General features: G+C 40.5%; 1 protein-coding gene across 4 annotated transcripts in view; it reads left to right on the top strand.

The window, feature by feature from the left end:
• Nucleotides 1-17079, top strand: part of LOC121522643 (abl interactor 2-like) — a 46616-nt gene extending 29537 nt beyond the window's left edge. The window contains exons 3-12 of one of the 4 annotated variants that reach the window (XM_041807195.1): nt 860-1036; nt 1607-1624; nt 5787-5890; nt 9637-9783; nt 11869-11993; nt 12575-12913; nt 13396-13560; nt 14526-14606; nt 15471-15668; nt 16426-17079. In XM_041807195.1, the coding sequence (XP_041663129.1) occupies nt 860-1036; nt 1607-1624; nt 5787-5890; nt 9637-9783; nt 11869-11993; nt 12575-12913; nt 13396-13560; nt 14526-14606; nt 15471-15668; nt 16426-16601 (1530 nt within the window). In that variant the 3' untranslated portion in view covers nt 16602-17079. The remainder of the gene's footprint in view (nt 1-859; nt 1037-1606; nt 1625-5786; nt 5891-9636; nt 9784-11868; nt 11994-12574; nt 12914-13395; nt 13561-14525; nt 14607-15470; nt 15669-16425) is intronic. The other 3 variants (XM_041807196.1, XM_041807197.1, XM_041807199.1) reach the window with 3 other exon arrangements.
• The last annotated feature ends 2171 nt before the right edge of the window (nt 17080-19250 follow it).

The following is a 19250-nucleotide window of genomic DNA, read 5'->3' as shown; positions in this document are numbered from 1 at the left end:
ATTCCTAATGATTGTCCCCCACATGCTGAGACCCAGCAGTCTTTGGGGAACTTTGAGGAAGGTTTAAGGATATTAAAAGTTCAATACCACCCAATCATACTTAAATACATTCTTGATAACATGTTTTTCATGTGATTCAATCTCTCATTTTAATGAGTTACATTGTCAAAAAGCCCTAAAACTTGTGAAAACTACATCTGTTTAAAGAGGCAGGGGTGTAGGAGAGGAATGATCTCATCTAATAGTGTCTGATGGTATTTACATTCTAGATGGAATTATTCAGTGGTACTCAGTGTCTCATGTTAAAATTGATTTGTTTAACATTTCTTTTACAGGATTACATGAGTATTAATGAGTCCATGTTCACCCTGTTTAAGTGTCAGTGTGGGGTCAAACTCTTAAAAATGTAGTAGCATTTAATTGGATGAAAGGAAGTGATGTTTTCCATCAGGTTAACTTCCACCTTTGGCTAAATTTAGAGTTATTAATGAGCTTCATTCCCATGTGAAGGTGACAGTCTCAGACCTGTGATATTTTTCATCCTCCTTATCAGGTTAATATCATCAGGCTCACTCCTTAAACAAACAATGATAACATCATTATCACCTACACTTCCTGAGGTAACACTGGAAGAACATTCTGACAAGAAAGGGTGTAAAAATATCAAAAGTGTGAGGGTACAGATCTACAGTAGAGAAATGCTGCTGCTTTGTGTTTGAGGGGATCAGCTCAGGCTGCTAAGTTAATCTGCAGATAGTTTATGCTGCAGAAGTTTAACTGAGAATCTGGAAGATCACGACTTCAACCCAACAACAAACAGGAAAAAATAAATTCCCTTCATGTCTGTCGTCCCTTTTAGACGGTCAACATCCACAAAGAGAAGGTGGCGAGGAGAGAGATCGGCATCTTGACTACCAATAAGAACACGACTCGCTCTCATAAGATCGTCGCTCCGTCCAATCCAGAGAGACCCGTACGCTACATCAGGAAACCCATCGACTACGGCGTGCTGGACGACATCGGACATGGAGTCAAGGTGGGAATTACGTGAAAATATCAGGAATTAGAAGTGTTTTCTGTTAATTAACCATTTTATCTATCTAAATAATACCTAAATTCACCTACTCACTCCCTAAATTTGGTAGTCTATGTAAAATGAATGTCGATGTTTGCTTTTTAAAGAAAACTTAATGATAATGATGATTAGCAATAGATGGATGTGTGACCAGCTCTGATTAGAGCTAAGAAAAAAAGAAAAAAAAAACAGAATTTAGTTAGAAAGAAGAATCATCAAACCTCTCTTAAAACTCCTAACTATTCCCTGCCTGAGTCCATCATCCTTGTTTTTCTCTGAAGATCTACTGCATGATTTTTCAGGAGTGTAATGGTTAAGTGTGTTTTCCAAACTGTAGATTGTTTAAGAGTTTGTTGACATTTAGTTTCTGGCAGTCAGAGCTTTATCTAATCTCCTCTCTCTGACTCAGCTCTCTCTCTGTGTTTCTGGATGTTATTTCTGTTTGCATGACGCTGCTGCAGCTCTGACACTAACCTGCTGACTATCCGTCTCCTTTTCTCCTCTCTCTTCTGCTTTCACTGATATGCTCAGTGGTTGTTGAGGTTCAAGGTAAGGATGCATCACACACCTGCAATGAAACATCATCCATCTAAGTGAGAAGGAAGCATCAAAATGGCAGGGTCAGAAGAAAACGTTACACCATAGTAGATTCCCAAGAGGATTACAAAACTATATTTTCACGCTCCTCAGTCAACTTAAAAATGAATATCTTTACTAAGAACCAAAGAAAGTTGTTTTAAAGTTTCTTTTGCAGCCAGTTTGAGCACAGCAAACCTGCCACTGGTTGTTCCTTGTTGAGCCCTCTCCACCTGCCTTTGTTCACCGAGGCAGCAGGGGTGTGCTACCCTTCAATTCCACATACTCCAGTTGCGCTTGGCAGCTGTTTACTTTGACTGTGTCCTCCCTTACCCACTGCATGCGTTTTTGGTGTGATGTGTTCCTGGAGAGATGCGTTTATGTAGAGATGCATTTCTGGAGCTACAGTCCCCTCCAAAAGTATTGGACCGTTGGGCCCAATTCCTTTATTTTTGCTGTAGACTGAAAATATTTGGGTTTTGACATCAAAAGACAAATACAAGACAATAGATCAACTTTTATAGATCAGAATTTATTTCCAGGTGTTTACATCTGGATCTGATACACCACTTTTAAAATGTCCCTCTTTGTTTGAACCCACCCATTTTTCATGTGAGCAGAAGTATTGGAACATGTGACTGACAGGTGTGTTTTGTTGCCCAGGTGTTTCCTATTATATTAGTCATTCACACAATAAATAGTGCTGAATGTCTACTCTCAGTTTCAGATCTGGGTTTTTCCTGTGCAGACTGCATTTATAGTTAAAGGTGTAATCCACATGAAAACAAAGAGCGTCTATGAGTGCAAAACAAGTGATTGTGAAGCTGAGAGAAGATGAAACATCAATCATAGCCACTGCAGAAACATTGGCCATAGCCAGTACAATCATTAGGAATGTCCTGAAGAAGAAAGAATCCACTGGTGTGCTTAGTAATAGATGTTGAACGGGTAAACCAAAGAAAACTTGAGCAGCTGATGACAGAAAAAATGTGAGAGCTGTAAAGAAAGACCCTAAAACCACTGTTAGTGACATCAGCAACAATCTCCAGAGGACAGGAGTGAAGGTATCACCATCTACTGCTAGTGACATCAGCGACGACCTCCAGAGGACAGGTGTGAAGGTATCACCATCTAGTGCTAGTGACATCAGCGACGACCTCCAGAGGACAGGTGTGAAGGTATCACCATCTAGTGCTAGTGACATCAGCGACGACCTCCAGAGGACAGGAGTGAAGGTATCACCATCTACTGCTCGTGACATCAGCGACGACCTCCAGAGGACAGGAGTGAAGGTATCACCATCTACTGCTAGTGACATCAGCGACGACCTCCAGAGGACAGGAGTGAAGGTATCACCATCTACTGCTAGGGACATCAGTGACGACCTCCAGAGGACAGGAGTGAAGGTATCACCATCTGCTGTTTACAGAAGACTTCAGGCACAAAAGTACAGTGGCTACACCAGAAGTTGCAAACCACCCATTAACAAGAAGAACAGGAAGGCCAGGCTGGAATTTGCCAAAATGTGCAGAGACAAGCCTCAAACATTCTGTGACAAAGTTTTATGGACTGATGAGACAAAGATGAACCTTTACCAAAGTGATGGAAATGCTAAAGTTTGGAGAAAGAAAGGATCTGCTCATGATCCCAAACATACCAGCTCATCTGTGAAACACATTGAAGGTAATGTCATTGGCTTGGGCTTGCATGTCTTCTTCTGGGACGGGCTCATTGATCTTCTAACACACGATGGTAGCAGAAATGAACTCAGAAGTCTACAGAACATTTTTTTCTGCCAGTTTAAAGAAAGATGCAACCAAACTGATCCTTCATAATGCAATGAGATAATGACCCAAAACACACTCCTGAAACAACAAAGAGTTCATCAGGGGCAGGAAGTTGAAGGTTTTAGACTGGCAAAGTCAATCTCCAGACTTACACCCTATCAGGCGTCTAACCTGTTAAAGAGGAGACTGAAAGGAGTAAACCCCCCAGAACAAACAACAACTGAAAGAGGCTGTGGTGAACGCCTGGAAAAGTATCACAAAAGAAAAATGTAAAAGTTTTGTGATGTCAGTGGATCAGAGACTTGATGCAGTTACTGCAAGAAAAAGAATTTGCAACTAAATATTAAGTCTTATTCACTTTAATCTGTTTGAAGTCTCTCTGTTCCAATATTTTTGCTCACCTAAAAATTCGATGTTCCATTACTAAAAAGTTATCTCCTAAGTTGTTTATCAGATCCAGACGTAAATACCTGGAAATAAAAGCTGAAATGTTGATGTCTCATATTCATCTTTAGGAGATAACTTTTCTTCATCCATGGCATTGTGTTATCTCTGTGACTGAATGCTTAGGCCAGCATGAGATGGAATGTTGATGTTATGATGATATACAGTCAACGGTCTGTGCATTGAGTTGTATTTTGAAATTTGCATGTTCTTCCTCATTTGGGTTATCTTCTCTACTTGGATTGATGGGTTTTGGCAGTGGCCAACACAAGATTTGCTAGAAAGGAAACAGTGCAGTTTGCATGCGGATGGCCACACAGATAGAGTATGTGGAATTTTGAGGTAGGCCCTGGCTAGGACTGGGCAATTAATCACAAATTAGATTAAATCGCAATATGGCATGGTGCAATTTTCAAATTGCAGACAGTGCAATATTTCTATAACCTGAAAAGTGTCAAAATACCAGTTTGATACAATCTTTTTTGCTTTTTTTATGCTTTATACCAGTGTTACTCAACCCTGCTCAACCAAAGAGCCAAATAGTTGAAAAATACCTTTGCAAGAGCCACAATCTAAGTGGTGAAAAGTGGCAAAACAGCTTAAGTAGCATTAACAATAAGTTAAAGGTGGCATAAAATGGTCCAAATGTGGCAAAACCGTGAAAAAAAATGAGTTAAAAGTGACTATAATGGGCAAAAAGCAGTCAAGATTGGCTAAAATGGAAAAAATGAGGAAAAAAGTGGTATTTAATGGCAATAGGTAGCTTAAATGGGTGAAAATGTGGAGAAAAAAGGGTGAAAAGGGGCAAAAATGGGATAAAAGTGGCAAAAATGGACAAAAAAGTAGAAAAAAGTGGTATTCAATGGCAAAAGGTAGCCAAATGGGTGAAAAGTGAAAAAAATGGGTGAAAAAGTGCAAAAAGTTTCCCTTTTTTAAGGTTTTCTGGGGGAATAATATTTAAAATTCAGACATATAAAAGCCACATGTGGCTCTCAAGCCACGCATTAAGTATCACTACTTTATACGTTATGCAAACCTTCAAGTATCTTTTTTATTTTATTTTTTTTTTTTTTTTACAAAACTTTCCTTGCTCATGCATTCATTTTTCTTCAGCAAAATGAGAAGAATACGATCACCCCTTCAATAAAGCAATTGATGTCAAATTTGCTATATGAGCCAAAATGGCAGTAAGATATTTTTTTCCTAAATTTAGCCCTAGTTTAACTTATCCAATATTGTACTTGTTATAATATAGAATGATTTCTTGCTGATGTTTGTTGAACAACAGAAAAAATGAGGAACCTAAATAGTCGCATTTCAAATCACAATGTTGCAGGAGAAAATTGCAATTAGATTATTTTTGCAAATTGTTCAGCCCTAGTCCTGGCTGGTTTGCTTTGTCAGGTTTTCCAGCGGTGTAGCAGCCACTTGCAGTGAACATTTAAGCAGAAGGAATTTTCAGTCACATTAGATCTTGTGGCAGCTGCATGCACTTGTGTTACTGACAGCAAGTTTCAGCATTTAATCCTGGTTTATGGTCTAATTGGCATTAAGAAAGCAGCCAAATTTGAAATGAAAAAATAGGTACTAAAGTGATTCTGATTTGTGTAGTTCAATCTGCAAATATATAGAATTAAACCTAACACTGATATAAAGGCAAAAGACCGTCATCATTGTCAGAATGCTGTTGCTTCATCTGCAATTCCTGTACTGTTCTTTTTGTGCCGTGTCCTGGGTTATTTGTCCGCAGTCAACCAAAACCATCAAAGTTAAACATCAAGGATAAAGCCCTGAACTGTAAACCCAAACGCAACACTATCAGTTTTAACATAATGAATATATTAATTCAGGAGTGTTCATGATAGCTTCAGGACTCACCTTTGGTCTGGTTTGTTTTTCTGCAGGTGAACGGTCAGCAGAACACTAAACTAGGAGGAGGTCTGTCCCGGACTAACCCCCCAACACAGAAGCCACCAAGCCCTCCGAGGGCCGGCAAAGGCATCTTAGGGTACGTACCGACCAATCACATGCTCACGCTCATGTTTAAACACGCCTACTTTTACTCTCTCTCTTTAAAATTCACTCAGCTTCAGTTTTTATTCTGTTTTCATGGTTTCAGGCTAATGAATGCATTCACATTAGGGTTTTTTCTGTTTATTCTCTGTTTCGGGGCAGACACGCCCACTTCTGCAGGAGCACGTGTTCTTTTCTGCAGCCGTGTGGAGATAAACGTGTGTATTTCTGTGTAATCATGTGTGAACGTGCAGCGGTTTTTATGTGTCTGTGTCTTTTGGGAGGACAGAGCTTCCTGGGGCGAGCATAGCACAGATTAGAGCGGGCAGAGAGGATGACATCACAAACCCAGCGCTCAGAGGGAAAAGGAGTAACGTCATGCGTTGTGAAAGCTTGTTGTGTTCTTGCCCCTCAAACATCTAGGTCACCCAGCTGTGTCCCTCCTCCTCCTCTCTTTCTGTTTAATTCATTTTTTTCTTCATCCTTTGTTCTTTCTCTACTCTTTGTCTCACATTAACCATCACTGTCTTTAACTTTAACCTCTTCTGACCTTATTTTAACCTCCATTATGAGGTCAGTAGGAAGTCCTCTGATCTACCCACCCACATTCATTGGTAAAAATCAGCTAATATTTCCTTCAGAGTTAAGAATTCACTCTATTATCCCTGCAAAGGGAAATGTGTTTTGCAGTCAGAAGTCAAACAGCCAGGCTAATCATAATACTGCATAAAGAATAGAACTTTGTCTGATAATTAATCTGATAATTAATCAGACAATAAGCAATAAAATAAAATACAATAAAAAAGAAAAATAGTAAGAGCTAACAGGCACAAAATTATTCATTCAAAACACTATTGGCAGCAGGGACAAATTAGATATTTTTTGCCTTTTTGTCCTGCATGCTGGCCTGCTGGATCTGCAGCTTAGAGTCAGAAAACAAAGGATGGCTGTGATCAGCCAGGATTGACTGGGCCTTCTTTAGAGTCCCAGCTTTGGAAAATTGAGCAAAGGCAGTAAGGGTCCAACCTGAAAATGTCCCTTAAAATGCCTCAGAGTGAAAGTGTATCACTGCAGAGTTTGATTTTTCTGACTAACCCTCTACCATAAAACTTGTTTTAGGCATAAAAAAAAAAATTCTAGATATTTCCTTAAATTATCAGTTTTTTTCTGTTTTAATTAGATTATGAAGAAAATGAAAGTCTGACTGAGCGGGAGTCTGTCCTAAAGTTTAGTCTCATCGTTAATCAGTGGTTTGGTCATTGTTTTAAGTTCCACCTGACATTTATTCTTCACTAATGCTATGAAAGAATTAGGGATCACAATCAGACAAATGCACATGATGATGTAGGCTACACATCAAATAATGAGGCTAATTAGTAATTGTCTTATAAAGCATTGTGCCAGCAGAAAGAGCCTGTCTTTTGACAATCAGCTGACACCATCATCACAGACTGACGTTGCTGCACATGACACTGCAGAGAAGGGGCGTCTCATGGTCTCTCAGAGCAGAGATACTCAACGCGTGGCTCTTTTGTGATGATTTGTGGCTCTTCAATGTCTTAATCTGAAATACTATTCCCCCAGACAACCTTAAAAAGGGAAACTTTGACCTCAGAAATTATCCATTGCAAGTCATTAATCAGTTTGTTTCCCACACTGTCACAGTAGGCTTCAATTGACAACCTTTATTTTATTGGCTATATATTTCCATTGCCCTTATTTGCAATTTTTTGCCCCCTATTTCCTTTTTTTGCCACTTTTAATTCATTTTTTCTGCTTTACATCCACTTTTGCCACTTCTCTTTGCAACTTTTTGCCCGTTTTTGCCACTTTCATCAAGTTTTTTACCCCTTTCCCCCTGGTTTTTGACTCTTTGATCCTGCTTTTTGCTATTTTTGCCAGTTTTCACCCATTTAAGCTGCCTTTTGCCATTAAATATCACTTTTCCCCCAATTTTTGCCACTCTTTGACCATTTTTGCCACCTGTAATTCTGTTTTGTCACTTCTCACCCAAACTTGCCACTGTCTGCCCTTTTTTGCCACATTTTCTCCTCATTTTTGTCACTTTTTATCCAGTTTTTGGCATTTAATGCCTGCTTTGCTCCCTTTGTAGCCACTTTTTGACCATTCATCCCCCTTTAACTTATTTTTATTGCTACTTTAACCCATTCTTGCCACCTGTTACTCTTTGTTTTGTTACTTGTCACCCAAATTTGTCACTTTCTGCCGTTTTTGCAGAAGTAATGCTGCCCTAGAGGATTTTCAGCTTTCAGTTTGGGCTGCAGCATACTCAAGTTTTGGAAATGCTGCTCTTCAGACTAGAAAAGTTGAATCAAACCTCTTGCACATGTCTCTGCAGACAGTAAGGACATATTTCCTCAATTGTCAGACCTCTGAGTTTGAGCTTTAATCGAGCTCAATCTGTATCACAAATGTTTTTAAAATATATTTTTATTTTTTGGTGTTTGTGCCCGCCGGTGGGTGAGCTCAAAGAGCCAGCTGGCCTCTCACCACCCAGACCCCCCGTGGTCTGTTTCTTCCTGTTTTCTGTTTGTAACCTGCTGATCAGCCGGCTGTTTGGGAACGATGAATCCTAAATATGTGCCAAAATAACAACATACCTGAAGGTTTAAGAGAAAAAAGATAAAGGAAAAAATACATCTTTGAATTAGTAGGAAATATTGAACAGACGCAGCTCAGCAGTGTTTGATCAGAAGCTTTGGTCGGCATGCCAATATCACCACGCACACACAAACACTGAGCGGCGAGCTTGCAGCGAGCTGGCATCACGCTTTAGTCGACAGGCGACATCCTTCTGTCATCACACACAGAAACAACACCCAGAATCACACTCACACGTTCTCACTCTCTATGATCTGTTCTCAGATAAGTCCTGGTTTTCACACAAAAAAAAACACAAAAATGTATTTTTTTGAATAATCCTATCACCCATCATGCTGTTTAAATGTTTAATCCTGCAGTCAGATCTGTCTTTATCAGAAAAACAAAGTTTATTTCCTATTTTCTGGACTTTTATGGCGCATTTTAGACCAATTTTCCAGCTTAACGGCACTGATCCTGTTTGTCTGGTTTCAGTGTTATTTTAATCCTCTGATTCTTCTTGTGTGTTTTTTTTTTCTGAACTTTCTGTTATGCCTGAGGCAATTTATTTCACAAAAACATCTTGACCTTTAAATGCGACCTTAACAGATTTCTCTGTTTCCCCTCAGGAAGCAGAAACCGGGTCATAATGTAAAAATTAGGATTGATTTGAAAGTGTTATATTGCTGTGTGAATGGTATTTATTCTTCATTTAACCTTTAAAATCCATGAATTTATTCATGATTATGTTTATTTTGCTGACTTTTAAGTGTCTGGCTTGTGCTGCAGGCTACATCAGAATAAGAGAGCTACAGCGCCCTCTTGTGCCTACTATCAACTTTAGGTAGAATTATTTTAATGCACGCAATCAGTAACTGTGTTTTGTTCCTCATGTGCATCATGTTTTGGAATGACAATAAATAAATCTTTAATCTCTAACAATGTTGGCTCTGGTTTCTAAACTGTATCTTTCAAAAGCAGACATAAAAAGGTGCATTTTTAATGAGAATGTAGTTGGCTTTCATGTTTTTGTTTTAGGCTGATTTCCAAAGTAAAGGGCACTTTTTCCCCAAATACCAGCACTCTCTCTCCACAGTCCCTCATTAACCCCTTCTCCACCCTGACTTTTTGCATGAACAGGAAGAACTCCCCCTACAGGACTCTGGAGCCAGTGCGCCCCCCGGTGGTGCCCAATGATTATGTCTCCAGCCCCACCAGAAACAACATGCAACAGCTTCCTAGTCCGGCTCGCACCGCCACCCTCAACCATCGACCCCGAACGTACAGGTAGACAGGGCAGTGGAACAAACATGGATGCTGCAGCAGGACTCCACGCTTCTGTCTTTCTCAAATGGCTTACACTCATTTATGCTTTTATTCTTTGGCTGATTTAACTGCTTATTGGACGGGGAAGGAACACGAGCAAACATTCTGGTTTTATTCGAGGTCTAAAGGAAGGAGAAGGAAGGAAGGAAAAGTTAGCTACTGATATGTTAATTAATCATTCTTGAGCCTAAGTTTCCTTTCATACAAACAGACTTTTTAGTTTTTTGGTTTGTTGAGTAAATTTTCAGGCAATAATCAAGCTTTTATTCTAAAATATAAACAATCATTGCAGAAAAATTAAAGCTCAAATATCGAGTATATTCCTCCCAGAATCTTTGCTGGTGTGTTCTCACCTTTCTTCTTGCTCTCTTCAAACATTTCTCCACCACACCTCCTTCTACTTTGGCTCTCAGCCTGTGAGATCTCCTGCTGACGTTTCCTCTGCTCTCCTCCCTCATCTCCGCTGAGTGATAATAAAATCTAACTCTGCTTTCATCCTCACAGCTTTAACTAACCCAATCTCTTCTCATCCATGGGTTCATCTGTCTCCTGCTCCGTTTGTTTGGAGTAAACAGAGCTGTTGGTACTAAGAAGGGAAAACAGGATTTTTATTGAATAGTTTATAGATTTAAGATTTGATTTGGAGATTTGATGAGTAGAATTTTCTAAAATTATTGGAAACTGTCTTTTAAGGAAACCTGATTTAACCATTATTTTATTCAAATGATTTTATTTTTTTATCCCTATAGAATTGTGGTTGCAAAATGATTTTTTTTCTTTAAATGACAAAGCTCAGAGTTAGGGAAATTTATGGCTCATGTTTTTATGGTGGCCCTCAAGGGGTGAACTATAAACATGTTTAAATAAATTCAAACTTAGAGCAAAGATTTTTTTGGGTTTAAGCTGTTCTTGCTGTTCCTTCATATAAACAATTTAAAGTCTGCTCTATGAAAATAGTCAACTGTGAATAAAAAAGTTAACCTCAAATTAATTATCTTTGCCAAACTACTTTAAAGAGAAATAAGGACTCTTTTAATCTGACACAAGTAAGGATTTAGTTTCATATTCTGTATCATTGATGTATTTGTTCTGCATGGTTTGAACTTGAGTCTGGATTTTATTCATCTCTAAATAAATGAGATTAGAGGAATCCACATTCAGAACAGATCCAGATCCATCTCTGAGCTTTAGTCACAGCTCTGATTGAAGAATAAACAAATGCCGGGATTTTCCCATCCAATCAGCTGCTCTGTTTACTCCTGGTCTCCTTCTGTCAGCCAATCAGATTCTGTGTTTGCAGCTTTCACATATTCATTGCTTCTGTTGCTGACATGTACTATACCTGCTACTGCTGTTTCAACCCAAATCCCTCTGCTTTTACTTTGATGCTGCTCCTCTAAAAACCTCCATCAGCTGATCTTTCTACTCCATCGTTGTCTCCTGTCTTTACCTTCATTGTTGATGCGCTTTAACTTGATTTTATAATACTGGAATGTAAGAACCAACTTGTCTTACAAAGAAAAGTGCTTCATTTAAAGTGTCTCCGATAAGCTATTCATAGTTTTTACCCACATAGAGTCTTACCTTTAGAAATGCAACAAACTACAGCTTTAAAGGTGTGTTCAAATATTCAGAAAAAAAGATTATGTTTATTTAATTTTCATAAAATAGATTTAGTTGTTAAGAGGTTAATATTAGATGGCACTAAACAAAACACTGTATAAGCCCTTCATTGGAAGGTTATTTAAATTTTAATATAAACCCAATTGGAGCTTAGACTTATGAGTTCTTTCATGATCCATTTATGTTGTAATCACAACAGCATGGACCTCTATGGTGGCTCTGATGGAGACTCAGTCCAGGCTTTAGTCTGCCAATGATTGAGTTATTCGGTTAGCACTTGGATAAAAAAAGCAAATAATATTCTATAAGTCTTTAAAGATGGAAAACAAGACAAAAAACAACAAAACTCCTCACACTGGGTGAACTACAACAGATGTTTATGTTAATATTTTTGATATTAACCCGTTTTGTGTGTATTTACAGCGGCAGTAGCGGCGGCAGTCACCCCAGCAGCAGCAGTCGCAGCAGCAGCAGAGAGAACAGCGGCAGTGGCAGCGTGGGCGTTCCTATCGCTGTGCCAACGCCTTCACCGCCCTCCACCTTCCCAGGTAGCACACAAACGATCTCATTAATACACCACCACACACTCAGACGTGACTGGGGCATTGACACTTTCTGTCTGCATGGTAGCGTTTGTGTGTTTATATACTCCCATGTTGGTGCTGAACCGATGACTATGGTTGGGGATTTTTGGTGTGCTTTTACTTCAGTTTGTAAAGGTTTTCTTTTCTCTGTTTGTCTGTGTTGAAGTTTTGAATAACAGTGATTTTAACTTGGCTAATTTCCTAATAAATCACTCTCTTGCCTCATCATACCTTCTTTTTTATGCAGCTTTAACCAGCAGAGGCTTTATGTTTGCAGCCTGTTTGTACATTCAGAAGTGCTAACCTTGTAAACATGATAACTCAAGAACACTGTAAAGGATTTTCTCCAAACTTTGCACCAGTGTCCACTGACTCATCCTCAGACTTTGGAGGTCAAAGGCAGAGGCACTTTGACAGAGTTTCCTCAAACTTCAGATGTTATAGACACCACAATGATGTATGGGTTTCTTATGATGCAGTATTTAAATGTCTTGTTACTTCTACAAACCGTCCTCTTGTCCTTCCTTCTTTCCTCCCTCTTGAAGTGTCCCCGACTGCTGGACCTACTAGCTCCTCCTCCACTGCTCCTAACTCCTCCCCCTCCCCTTCACCAACCCCGTCCTCCTTCTCCTCATCCTCCTCCACCACCACTTTAACTCACCCCAACGCTCCTCTGCCTCCAAACTCACCCTCACAGCACGCTGACTCTTCACCTCCAAACTCACAATCACCTGCTCCCACCAGCACCTCCCCACCCTCTAACCCCGCCCACGGCACGTCTGACGTCCAATCGGCCGCTTTGCCTGCAGAGTCGTCTCCTCTCCTCCCTCCTGCCCCTCCTTCTCCACTCTTCTCCTCTTCCTACTCACCTCCGCCTGCTGAAGGTGAGTTTGCTAAAGCTCTGCTAGGTCCTGCTCTGCTCCCTCACTAAATTAACACTAAAATGTCAAAGGTCAAGATCATTGGGCCTCACGTTCCTCTCCTGTTTTTTTTCATCTATTATTTTTATCTCTTCATAAAGACAGTAAACCCTTTATACATTAACAGCAGCAAAGAAAAACTTTGGGATAGGGGAAAAAAGACGAAAGCAACAGCAATTTAAAAAACAAACAGACAAACATCATAAGAAAAAAATCAGCAAGTTTATTTTAGTGAAAGTTTAACTTTCAGCCTTTATTAATGTTAGATTTTGAAGGACTAATGTTATCATACATTGCTGTTTTTTAAGCATTCAAATTAATTTCACAAAATAAATTTTTTGCGGCATCGTTGTTGTTTAGCCCAAAGATTTTAATAAAGATGAGGTCAGAGCTGGTCTCCGATAGTCTGTTGTCTGTCTGATCTCCTCTCACTCTTCTCCTCTCAGGTCCCATCGTCCCCCAGTTCTTCAGTATGAACCGGCCACAGCCCCGACAGCAGACTCCACAGGTGGGAGGGTCCCTGCCCTACCGTCGGCCCCCATCTGTGACCGGTCAGCCAATCCTAGCACAGAACCAGGTCAACGGGGGTCCGTACTTCAACCAGAGCCCAGGTAGGAGAAATAAACCAGACCAATGACATCCCAAATCACTTTGTGCCTCATGCTTTAGACATCTCGCTTTAAAATATCAAAAAAAAGCCCAAAATCTTTTAAACAAACATTTCCACAAAATGCAGCAGTGGGTTCACTGGAAAAAAAAACGATGCAGCGCTGGGTTCAGTGGACAAGGCGGTGCAGCACTGGGTTCACTGGATCAGAGGGTGCAGCACTGGGTTCACTGGACACGGCGATGCAGCACTGGGTTGGACAAGGCGGTGCACCACTCAGAGTGTCTCAGCATGAGGATGAAAGTCCGAGTCTATCGGTCCTTGGTTCGCCCGGTCTTACTCTACTGAGGCCTGGATGCTAACTGACGCTGACTAGCTCACCGCAGCTGGGAGGATATAGTGGGCATAACATCTCCGCCGCAAAACAGTGGCATTAAACTGGTATTTTTACATGTCAGATAAAATAAATAAAAATAAAATTAAAAAATGCAGTAACCCGTATTGCAACATAATGTAGATTTTGATTTATTGCCCAGACCTTACCTTTCCACAAAAGCACTGTGACAAAGCTTTGACATTTTAATGCCTTGAGATATTCACACTGATATCTCTACAGAGTGATTTTACTTGTCCCAGTTCACTCTGCATTTTGGCTTAGGAGGAAAGGGTGACAGTACAGCACAACAGGAGCTCTACACAAACATGCTGTGCTGCACACCCTGCTGCATCACTGATCTTGTTTTGGCCTCTCTAACACCTCTAGTGCTACCTTGGAGGCTGGCACAGAGGGGAAATTGATCCTCTCTGTATCATTCAAAGTGAAGGCAAAACCTCAGACTTGAAGCAGGCTTGTAGATAATTCATGTTTGACCAGTCCAGTTTAATCTGCCCTATTTTTCTAAATGCAAATGGAATTAGAAACTAATTATCCCATTTAACAAAATCCTAATTCATTTTTTTTTTCAACAGCATCCCCCCCGCCTCCTTCCATCCTACAGTTCACTCCTCAGCTTCCTCTGATGGGATTTGTGGCTCGAGTTCAAGAATCCAGTGAGTGAAAATGTTCCTGCTTTTTTTCTGCTGCCAATATTGAATCTAAAAATGTTTATGTGTTCCTGTTTTGTTTTAATATGCATACATCTGTATCTGAATTCACATCCATTTAGGAGCATGTGTCTGCTAGCTACAAAAGAGCATAGTGATGATTCTCCATTGGCTACAACAGTAGCAGCATTAGAACAACAGGGATTTACATATGAAGAGACATCTGTGTTAGTGTGTGCATCTTCAATGACAACCTGATATCAAAACTGTTTTCCCCTCAACAACATAAGATGTAGGCTTCCTTTGAGATTCATTATTCTTTATTCTGTTTTTAAGACATTAAAAACCAAATGGTACTACATGAAGAGCTGTTTTGCCAGCTCTTACTCCTGAGCTGAGACAAATAATCCAGATCTCTAAAAAAACAGTTGCTCCAGATACAAACGTATGTATGATGTATGACCATGTGTCAGATATCTGACCACGCTGAGGTGCATCCACACAGCATTAACAATCACCGTTGGTATCTGAATGCCCAAATCAGACATAAATCAGTGTCAAGACATTGCTAATGTGGTAATCGGATGGAGTAACAGATATTTCTTGGGACTCCTAATAATGAAGCTTTATAGCAGGACCCAGTGTTATCATTCTTTTTGAACATCCCATTTGTCATTGTATTTTTTCATTTTACTCAAGAGAATTAAAAAATTCAAGGTGCATTAAAAAAGCAGATGTGAACGTATGGCCAAAGCTTATAAAAACACTTGGCTGAGGTAGAACCATCTGAAATTAATCTTGTCAAACAAAACTGTTTTCAGGTCTAAATATGCAGGCTGACATTTGACCTCCACGTCTCTCCCTCCTCAGTCACAGACTCCACATCTCCTCCCCCTCCTCCTCACCCAGTCTCCGTTCCTGAGAGCCAACCACTGCCTGAGGAGACTCCAACCACTCCTCAGCCCCTGGAGGACGGACATGAGGAGGAGGACTCGGCTGTAGTCGAGTACAATGACCCGTACGCTGAAGAAGACCCTCCATGGGCCCCCAGGAACTACCTGGAGAAAGGTACACTGCTGAGTTCTCGGTCTTTAGTCTGCACTGTCTTTATGGCAGAGTTTGATAGGATGCAGTTTCAGCACTAATGGGGCTTCAAAGTGAAATGAATTTGAAATAATTCTGAGGAAATATTTCATTGAATAGATATCTCATCTGTTAATCCTGGAGTCCTTAAGACAAGCTGTTTCTATCACAGCCACTTTTACCAGATGTTGCAGCCAGAAAAATGAAGGATTTCTACGGTTTCCAAAAGTGTTGGAAAGATGTGAGGTAGTGTAAGAAGTCAACAGCCAAATATATATAACATAGGAATAGTCATTTTTTATTAACGTACACATATCTGTGCAAAAATTCTACATACTGTGGCTTTAAAGTTCTTTATATTGGAAAGATGCTTGGCTTGATTCATGAAAGAATTTCCCTTTCTAACTGTAAAATTGTTAGCTGGCCAGAGAGCTCTGAGTCATAAAAATCACCATGACTGGGGCGTAGATGGAGCCCCACATCCACAGGTGGCCCAGGTGCAGGTCTGGCCTGTGGCTCCTCTTCCCTGTCTCTTCCCCCTCACCTAAAGGCATAAAATAACCAGATAAAAATATTTTAAAAATCACCATGACTGGGAATACTCACTAGCAAAGTGGGTAAGACATAGAATAATTTCTGCAGCACATCCCATTTTCACAGAATCTGATTATTCCAATCACTATGAGGGAGAATATCACTAACATAATTTATCATTGATATATGTGTTTTTATCACTCCCTAGTGGTGGCCATCTATGACTACACGGCCGACAAAGAGGATGAGCTGTCATTCCAGGAAGGAGCGATCATCTACGTCATCAAGAAGAACGAGGACGGCTGGTTCGAGGGCGTGATGAACGCCACCACCGGCCTATTCCCTGGGAACTACGTGGAGTCTATAATGCACTACGCAGACTGAGTGTGTGTTGTCTTTGAGTGCAAACAGAGAGTGTGTGTCCTCTTTGTGTGTGCAGAGAGTGTTTGTGTGTTCTCACACCTGCAGAGCAGCTCCTCTGATCTGAAGCAGGAGAGAAAAGTCTACAAGGCTCCATTTTTGTTTGAGTACTTTTTAAATTCACACTAAGATGATGAACGGATCAGAATTCAGCCATGAAGTCACAAACATTTTGACTCCTAGTATGTTTTGCTTTCTGAGCTGCACCCATCTCTTTTTACCCATAAGGCCTTGCTTGCATTTAGGGGTTGTTCTTACTTTGTTCTTGAACACTACACCTTTCTTTTTCAAGCAATGAGAGGCATTGTCGTATTTGTTTGGTGTGAAGGTGTCCTTAGGTACATCTAGAGAGGAGAAAACTTGTTTAGTTTTTCCTTGTGATTGCAAGAAATTTAAGACCTTTATGTCAGATTTTAATCACAAAATATACTCAGTAACTTTGCATGTTATAGATTTAACACACCTGCAAGATGCCCACACTGATCAAACGATCAATGTCTGCAGCTTTTTAAGCTCAAATAGAAGCAGCTTATGCTTGCATTAAAATATTCGAGGCATTCCCAGACCAGACAGGATATATGATCCCTCCAGTGCATACTGTGCCCTCCCAAAGGTCTGCTCCCAGCTGTACATTCCCGGAAGACCTCAAAGGGAGGCGCCCAGGAGGCATCCTGATACGATGCCAAAACCACCTCAACTGGATCCTTCCAATGTGATGGAGCAGCAGCTCTGCTCTTAACTCCCTCTGGATGTCTGAACTCCTCACCCTGTCTCAGAGGCTGAGCCCAGACACCCTCCAGAGAAAACTCATGTCAGCCGCTTGTATCTATGATCTCATTCTTTCTGTCATTACCCAGAGTTCATGACCATAGGTGAGAGTTTGGAGGTAGATCGACCAGTAAATCAAAGCTCTCTTTTCACCACAGAGGATTGGCACAACACCAGAACAGCTGATGCTGCACCAATCCACCTTTCAATCTCCGGCTAAAGATAAATAGACCCATCGGCACGCCGGTAGTCGAGTGGTTAAGGCGCATGCCATATACGCAGGCGACCCGGGTTCGAATCCGGCCCGTGGCACTATTTCCTGCATGTCTCTCCCCGCTCTCTCCCCTGTTTCCAACTCTATCCACTGTCCTATCAAATAAAGGCAAAAAGGCCAAAAATAAAATCTTAAAAAAAGATAAATAGACACATAAGAACCAAAACCAAAACATTTGTCTTGATTAAGAGTTTTGGTCTGCAATGAAAGGGGAAACCTCCCTGTCAAGTGTGTTCATAAAGACATGAACTATACTGACGAAATGATTTTTGATCCAGGCTGTAGACATTTTTATTTCGGCTGCAGAAATGGACGTTTGAACATGGCCTGTGCAGCCTCTAGTAGACGTAAGAAGAATTCCTGCTTTTCGTTCTTCAATTTTCAATCATGGAGGTCTCTGCTTGCATACAGGTCCAGCTGACCATCCATAGTCCCAAAAGCAGAAAAGCTTTTTATATTTAGGTCATAAAATAACTGTGAGCAAAGTGTAATTATTGTAGCTCACTGCCTTTACAGAAGCTTGTGTCCTTTCTGGGCCTCTGTAGTTTAGATCTATTTGATTTCTCCTTTCACAGAACACCTAAAACAGATCAGCCGTCTTTCTCTGAAACAAAGACTTGAGATTATTTTCAGTGGTGTGAACCAACTGTCTGCTCCCAGAGCTAAAAGACAGACTTAGAGATGCTATGCAAAAGCCACTTTGGCACTAAACACTAAATTCAGATTTTTTTCCTCCTGTTTCTAATCCTCACTGTCCTTAGCTTTTAAAGTCCAGCCTCATTTTAGCTTACAATACATCATTATGAGCTGGATTTAGGCCTTTTTGTTATGTCTTCAAAAAGAAACTCCAATTAAATTAAAATTTGAATATTTTGATCATATTTAATACCACTAGCCTAGTACACCAGATGGATTTGTTTCCGCATTCATCTGGTTAACTCTCCATAGACTGTTTTGGGAAAGGGCAGAGCTTTTGAAAAAAAAAAAACTCAGAGGATGACTGGATGAACGTTCTGTCTGTCAGTTCTTTACGGGCCAGTCAGAGCAACAAAACGTGACGTAGCTGCGACCGAAGAGTAAGCTCCATAGAGAGCTGCATGACCCGAACCATATTGAATGTAGATGTTTCAGTACATGACTTTTGTCGTTTTTGAAAGGAAAAGAACTCAATGCTGTTCGTTGGTCTTAAAACGAAGAAATGTCATCAAGTTCTGATAAAACTGGCACTTTAGCAGCATCCACGCTAATCTCTTCTGGCCTCTTCTCACTGCTTACTTACGTCACGACTCCGCCACGCCTTAAAGTACTGCCCCTCCTTGCTGGTTGGTCCTGTCACTTTCTAACTGGGCCCAAATGATTCAGACGGGAGCTTTGCAAGATGGATTCGCCAGTGAGAAAAACGGAAACAGGTGAATCCATCTGCGACCACAGACAGGAGAGTTTTTATGATCCTCCAGGAGCACACTCTAGACCAGATTTTTCCAATCTAAAGTGTGCCATAAAATCCTCTGGTGCCTGCCAAAACTGGCACAAACAAAGAACAAGCAATGCACTGCAATTTTCAATAGAGT

Source organism: Cheilinus undulatus, linkage group 15 (assembly GCF_018320785.1).
Source record: "Cheilinus undulatus linkage group 15, ASM1832078v1, whole genome shotgun sequence".
Taxonomy (NCBI): Eukaryota; Metazoa; Chordata; class Actinopteri; order Labriformes; family Labridae; genus Cheilinus; species Cheilinus undulatus.
The sequence above is the reverse complement of the archived record's forward strand: the minus strand, read 5'-3'. Positions and strand labels throughout refer to the sequence as shown.